Source organism: Gadus chalcogrammus, chromosome 15 (assembly GCF_026213295.1).
Source record: "Gadus chalcogrammus isolate NIFS_2021 chromosome 15, NIFS_Gcha_1.0, whole genome shotgun sequence".
Classification (NCBI taxonomy): Eukaryota; Metazoa; Chordata; class Actinopteri; order Gadiformes; family Gadidae; genus Gadus; species Gadus chalcogrammus.
The window spans coordinates 6,440,939-6,448,312 of record NC_079426.1 but is presented as its reverse complement, the minus strand read 5'-3'; the positions used below and the strand labels follow the sequence as shown (position 1 = coordinate 6,448,312).

At 52.1% G+C, this 7,374-nt stretch overlaps 1 protein-coding gene across 1 annotated transcript in view; it reads left to right on the top strand.

The window, feature by feature from the left end:
* The window catches only part of LOC130404941 (cadherin-23-like), a 131,503-nt gene that overhangs the window by 115,444 nt on the left and 8,685 nt on the right, over window positions 1-7,374 (top strand). Inside the window, exons 20-25 of the mRNA XM_056609890.1 lie at window positions 106-295; window positions 885-1,030; window positions 1,540-1,759; window positions 3,279-3,431; window positions 3,960-4,073; window positions 5,222-5,370. Of these exons, the coding sequence (XP_056465865.1) occupies window positions 106-295; window positions 885-1,030; window positions 1,540-1,759; window positions 3,279-3,431; window positions 3,960-4,073; window positions 5,222-5,370 (972 nt within the window). The remainder of the gene's footprint in view (window positions 1-105; window positions 296-884; window positions 1,031-1,539; window positions 1,760-3,278; window positions 3,432-3,959; window positions 4,074-5,221; window positions 5,371-7,374) is intronic.

Sequence of the window (7,374 nt, the reverse complement as noted above, 5' to 3'; positions counted from 1 at the left end):
CCCCCCCACCCCCCCCCCACCCCCCCCCCCCCCCCCCCCCCCCCCCCCCCCCCCCCTGTACACCCCGGCCCCCTGTAACAAGCCCGTCTACTGCCCCTGCTCCAGGTGCTGGCGGTGGACCCCGACGACGGGGACAACGGCGTGGTGGAGTACCGCATCAGCCCGCCCAACCCCTTCTACACCATCAGCAACAGCACGGGCAAGATCCGCACCACCGGGGTCACCCTGGACCGCGAGAGCGCCGACCCCCGCAACGCCCTGCTCATGAGGACCATCGTCATCACCGCCTCCGACCGTGAGTGGGGTTGGCTGGGGTCGGGTGGGGGGGGTGGGTGCATGTGTGTGCCTGCCTGCCTGCCCGTCTGCCTGCCTGTTTGTATGTGTTTGTGTCTGTCTGTCTGTCTGTCTGTCTGTCTGTGTGTGTGTGTGTGTGTGTGTGTGTGTGTGTGTGTGTGTGTGTGTGTGTGTGTGTGTGTGTGTGTGTGTGTGTGTGTGTGTGTGTGTGTTTGCTTGCATGCATATTCGGGGTAGTTCCCTTCCCTTTTGCTTCTCTTTGTCGTGTGAGTGAGGCTCACCTGTAAGCAAAGAGTCCTTTTTATCACTCGTTAGTGGGGTGCCTCCATTTTCTTTGCGATTTACCCTGTCTTTACAAGCCTCGTTTCTCAAACTTTATGTTGACCATCAAACTTTTATTGCACTCAATAAATTCCTCCCAGAGACGACATGGTGTGTGTGTGTGTGTGTCTGTGTGTGTGTTTGTGTGTGCATCTTCACGCGTGTTTCTCTCTCTCTCTCGCTCTCTCGCTCTCGCTCTCGCTCTCGCTCTCTCGCTCTCGCTCTCGCTCTCTCTCTCTCTCTCTCGCTCTCTCTGATGCCCTCTATAGGAGGCACACCGCCACTGCGTGCGTCCGTGAGCACTACCGTCTTTGTCAACCTGCTGGACCTCAATGACAACGACCCCACCTTCGTCAACCTTCCCTTCGTGGCCGAGGTGCTGGAGGGGCTGCCCCTGGGGTCTTCTGTCTTCAAGGTAACCCCCCCAGGCCCACTGTCCCGCTGTCTGACCAACCACATGACACGATAAACACCCTGATCATAGGGAAACTCCTCAGACCTCGTTTAACTTCATCTACCTTTTGAGTTTTATTATATTTTTGAGGGTTTTGTTATATATTTGTTTGAGTTGTATTATTTGATTATATTCATTATATTCAATATATTATATTATATTGAGTTTTACTTGGAGTTATTTTAGGGTGTCGTAAATATATGGCCTGTGAAGCCCTTCCAGACTGTACCTGGGCTTAAGGGCCATTTATACAAAATTGAATAAAATTAAAATTTAAGTGCAAAACGTTGAAACGTTCAATAATCTTTCTATCTAATAAGGTTTTGGAGCGCCGCCTAGAAGCCATTGCTCCTCCCGTGGTTCTAGAAACACCAACCTCCGCTCTCCCAACACTGTGTGCTTTCGTCCTCCCCCGTCTCCCCCACCTCCCCCGCCTCCCCCGCCCCCCGTACCCCCCCGTACTCCATCAGGTCCAGGTGGAGGACCCCGACGAGGACAACAACGGCCTGGTCACCATGGCGCTGCAGGTGGGCATGCCGCGGCTGGACTTCCACCTCAACACGTCCACGGGCGTGCTGACCTCCACGGCCCCCCTGGACCGCGAGCAGATCGCCCAGTACTACCTGAGGATCGTGGCCCACGACGCCGGGAAGTTCCCCCGCACCTCCACCTCCACCCTGACCATCACAGGTGAGGGCGGAGCCTGTGGCCTGAGGCTGGGTCTGGGGGGGGGGGGGGGGGGGGGGGGATGAAGAGGTTCAGGGGCTGCAACTCAGTGTTAATCAGGTGGGGGGGCTGGAGGCTTTGGCCTGGGGCTGGGGGGGGGGGGGAGGGGGGGAGGAGGGGGGTTGCGTTCAAGGGAAGCAACTCATTTTTTGTTAATTAAATAAGGATAAGATTTGATTTGTTAAAGACGCAGTGTGTTAGATTGAGCTCCGGGAGGAGGTGGGAGACGTTTAAAATACAAATATAGAAATAGAGCCGTGATGTCTACTCTTGACTGGCTGTGGAACTGAGGCTTTGTGGATTCTATGAATCTCTGTGTGTTTAAAGGATTGTTGTGCTTATGGGCTATATATTTATGTTGGATGATTGTAAGTCGCTTTGGACAAAAGCGTGACGTGAACTAGTCTAGCTGGCTGACTTGGTTCACTTCATATGTACGATAGTTGGGGGGGTTTAGGCGTATCATTAATAAGTAATAGTAATATTATTGTCAAGGAAGAGAGAGGTATGGGCTGGCCAGCATTTTTTATTTGTAGAATATAAAGGGCGTGATTTTTTTCGTTATTGAAATCGATTAGGATTGACTTTGAGATATGTGTAGGTTCTTTTTTTGCTAAAAGGTAGTTGAAATGTAACACATTGCGACTTTAAATCATTATTTAATATACTTTTTAATGGAGAAGAAATATGGAAAAATATCACCAAAATAAGAAGCTGTTTTTGAAGTCATGCTTTTCTGATCATAATGAGCCATACTCTCTTGACGATAGGAGCCAGGGCCACACAGTGTCCTTCTGTTATTTATGAATACGGATTCAGCACAGGTTTTCATCAACCATATCAAACTGGCCGGTTTCTTTTGTTTATCGTTCAGGTTTAGTGTGCGTCCATACGTCCACGGTCTCAGATGACCTGGGGGGCTTTCTGTAGGAAACAGTCAGATAACAAACGTCTGCTGAGTCAGGTAGCAGCATCATCTGCTGGCTGGAAGGGGGAACTCTCACAGGGCGCTGGACTCATTTGAATATGTTTGAAAGTAATAGGATATAGGAAAAGGAAGATTGCTTTTTTTGTAATAAATGAAAAAGATAAGAAGAAAGAAAAACGATTGTATTTTCAAATGGAAGCAAAACACCAAGTCCTTAGGGGATAGAATCAGAGCTGTAAAGTTAACTTGTGGCACATTTTAGTTGCACTCTATCCAGAATTCACAGTACTCCATTTTTGTCTCTTTCTTTCTGTTTGTGTGTGTATTTGTGTGTGTACCCGTCTACGTGTGCGCCTGCATGTTTGCGTATGTGTATGTGCGCATGTATGTACCGGTATGTATGCATGCGTTTGACGGTGTGTGCCCTTGCATTTCTGTTTGAGTGTGTGTGTGTGTGTGTGTGTGTGTGTGTGTGTGTGTGTGTGTGTGTGTGTGTGTGTGTGTGTGTGTGTGTGTGTGTGTGTGTGTGTGTGTGTGTGTGTGTTTGTTTTATAGTGCTGGACGTGAACGACGAGACCCCAACCTTCTTCCCGCGGCGGTACAACGTGTCGCTGCAGGAGGACGTCCCTCGGGACCACGCCGTGGCGCGCCTCAACTGCTCCGACAACGACGCCGGGCTCAACGCCGAGCTCAGCTACTTCATCACAGGTCGGACGTGTGTGTGTGTGTGTGTGTGTGTGTGTGTGTGTGTGTGTGTGTGTGTGTGTGTGTGTGTGTGTGTGTGTGTGTGTGTGTGTGTGGTTGCATGCGTTTGTGGTTGGGTGTGTGTGGGTATTTGTATGTGTGGGTAGGTGTGTGTGTGCATGTGTGTGTTTGTGTGCGTGTGTGCGGGTAGGGTGCGATTTAGTCTGTGTATCGGCTCCGGTGTTACTGCAGTTACAGCGATGTCTGCTCATCACCTTCCCTCAGCAAAACCAGACGATACAGAGAGACAGGTTTGACGAGCGGTTATGGTGTGAATGACTCATAGCGGGAGGTTATGGGTTCAAAGCCCAATATCTGCAGCCTCACCTCTTTGCATGCTACAGGTGTTTCCTCTGCAGTCCCCCTATTGATTGTGTGTGTGTGTGTGTGTGTGTGTGTGTGTGTGTGTGTGTGTGTGTGTGTGTGTGTGTGTGTGTGTGTGTGTGTGTGTGTGTGTGTGTGTGTGTGTGTGTGTGTTTGTTCTGTGTGTAGACGGAAACCAGGACGGTAAATTCAGCGTGGGCTTCAGAAACGGGGTGGTCCGCACGGTGGTGGGGCTGGACCGAGAGACCCAGGCCGCCTACACGCTGGTCATTGAGGCCATAGGTGAGTGACGTCTCAATAACTAGATTAACTAGATAGCTGATTTGTACAGCACTTTGGTCAACTGTTGTTGTTTTAAAGGGCTCTAAAAATAAACTTGACTTAAATTTGACTTGACTTGATGTCTGGAGGAGTTGTTGATCTATCTGGCTGGTCGCAGTTTCAGTTCCCTGACTGACGGGGGCTTGTCTTGTCGACTTAACCGCCTTCAAATCTGTTCTGCTTTTTCTCGCAAAGACGTTTAAACTTAGCTAAGGAGCGTTGCGAAAACCAATACGTCTGCACATCTGCAGTGAGCTTGTTGTGTCGCTCTATCGCCTTTTGTTCCTGTTTCGTGAGCTCAATAACACATTTCCTGTTTTGAAACCTTTTCAACGTGGGTGTGATGCTCTGTAAATTGACTGTGAACCCGGGGCCTCGACCAACGACGTTGAATCAGCGCACGCGTCATCGGCCCCACTATGTGCCGCCTACGCTCACGCAACGTTCCTTCAAAACAAAGAAAAGAACTTAGCGCAATTTTGGAAGTGACGCAAACTTTCCGTGTAGTTTGTGTTAGGCGCTAAAGAAGTTTCCTATAGAGAACACAGAGCGATTAGCATATGAAAGACCGACGCTCTCCCTTCCCCCAAACGGGTAATGATATGTTCATCAGAGGAGCGGCCAAGGAAAGCTAGAGGCCAGCTTGTTTCCGTCAGACAAAGGCCACTGGAACTGATCCCCCGAGTCTTCTTTATGGCGGCATGTGGCTCAGGAGGTAGAGCGGGTTGGCTGGTAACCAGAAGGTTGCTACTTCGATCCCCGGCTCCTCCTAGCAGAGTGTCGAGGTGTCCCTGAGCAAGGCACCTCACCGTGACAGCTCTCGAAGAGCTGGCTGTCGCCTTGCACGGTTGACACCGCTGTCGGTGTGTCGTGTGCATGAACGGGTGAATGTTGAGCAATATTGTATATTGCTTAGAGTTGCTACTGGTTAGAAAAGCGCTGTATAAATGCAGTCCATTTATCATTTAGGGTATCGTTAGGGCGAGAGGCCTAAAGCTCCTTCCTTCTCCACAGTAACGTGTAAACGGTTCGTTTACGATCGTTCCATCGCGTCAGCGGTCATACGTGGATGAACTGATATGATACGAACATACTGATCTCTTCCCCAGACAACGGGCCAGCGGGCAGCAGGCGGACGGGCACGGCCACCGTGTTCGTGGAGGTGCTGGACGTGAACGACAACAGACCCATCTTCCTCCAGAACAGCTACGAGGCCAGCGTGCTGGAGAACGTGGCCAACGGGACCAGCGTCCTCCAGGTTCTGACGCGCGGCGCACACGCATACACACACGCACACAAACATAGACACGTACACACAGATGCACGTTCATGCACACGCACACACACACACAGAATTGAAAGCATATACTCAAACCTTGAAAAAACAGACCTTGACATATCGATATTAATATTAAAAAGGGACATTTTATTTTTCTTACAACAACGTTACAAAATGGATGCGCTAGCCACAAAGGCTTCTGACGGGTAGCAGCCGACGTGGTATCAACCTGGGAGTGTTACCCTGGGAGTGAGATCCTCAGCCACATAGCAACCAGATCACATTCTACCTCAGTCATCTTCGTCTGGAGACGAGTGAATACCAAGCGAACGTTAGCAGAACAGCCGACATGAATATTCAAATGAAATCACAGAGCTTCGTCTGATTGTCTAAATATCCTAAACGACGACACGTAACCCACTAATCCTTCACACAACCTCCGAACACGTCTGATGGGAATTACTAAAAAACACCCTTAGGTGTGACTGGCGGCAGTAGTCCGGTTTTAGAAGAGCAGCGGCTGTCCGAGGGTGAACCGGGGCATGAGGGGGGGCCTTCGCTCGGACCCCCGGTCCCCCGGTCCCCCGGGCCCTCAGTTCAGATCTCGGTGACGTAGTCGTACAGGCAGGGCAGCGCGGCGTGGGGCTCCACCCCGCAGCCCTCCGTCCGCAGCGTCTGTCCGGCCGCCGGCGACCGGGCGGGGCCCCCTGGCCCGCCGGGGGCCCCCCCCGGGCTCTGGGCCCCGTGGGCGCGCCGCTGCGGGGGCCGGCGGAACGACGTGCTGTAGGAGCGCCGGTACGAGCCCAGCCTCTTCCACACTTTAAGCTGCGGCTCGCTGGTCGCCGCGCCCCCCCGGCCCGAGGCCCCCAGCCCCGAGCCCCCCCGGGGCCCGCAGAAGACGCCGCCGTCGGAGTCGCAGCCCCCCTCCGACGAGCGGCACACGGCCAGGAAGGCGGCCACGCCCGCCAGCAGCACGGCCAGGCCCAGGACCACCATGATGGTGACCCCCGGGTCGTGGGGGTCCGAGGGGCCGGGCGCGGGGAGGAGAGAGAGGGCGGTGGTCAGTCCGGACAGGTTGAACCCCTCCGTCGTCGGGGGTGACGGGGAGGAGCCGTTGAACTCTGGGTAGCTGGAGTTCATGATCACTGGGGGGGCCGCTGGAAGGGGGACAGGAAGTAGGTTAGAGACGGGCGACACGCAGGCTGGATGGATCGTTAGCATCGTTAGCAAGGATCAAAGGGACAATCTGTCTGTGTGTGTGTGTGTGTGTGTGTACTTGTGTGTGTGTGTGTGTGTTGTACATCTAATTTATGCGCGGCTGTGTGCATGTACTGAGACTAGGGTGCTGAGCAGCTTAGGAGGCAGGCAGAGTTTGGCTTATTCAGGCCTGCACTCCAAGGGCTCAGCGTAAATACATTCATGTATGTATATGCACAACCACACAAACACACACAAAAACTCTGTACATGGAACTGGTGGCATTTGCACCAATTATAGAGCTATTAAATCAATGACTACCAAACAGGGAATGCTTGACAGGCTTTCGTCAATGAAATACAAATCGGCGGCATTAAATGGCCCCACATAAAAAGTGAGGGAGCCACCTCCTCCAACCCTAGTCTCCAATTACTCCTCACACACGCACATACACACACACACACGCACACACACACACACACACACACACACACACACACACACACACACACACACACACACTTCGGGCACTCCCTCGTCAGCAGAGTAACATTTGTAAATGTCACCGTCCTTAATTCGGCGGAGACAAAGCATGGCTCATCGGTTTAAGGGAAACACATTGGGACGTGAAATTATTTTTAAGACCAAATGCCAGGAAAGCTGTGAAAAGGCCAGCGGAGCAGGATGGCTCGTTAGGGAGCCAGTTCATTAGTCAGAGGCTTCCGACGCATGTAAACCCACACACGCATACATGCACACACGCTCGAACACATATGCACACTTACA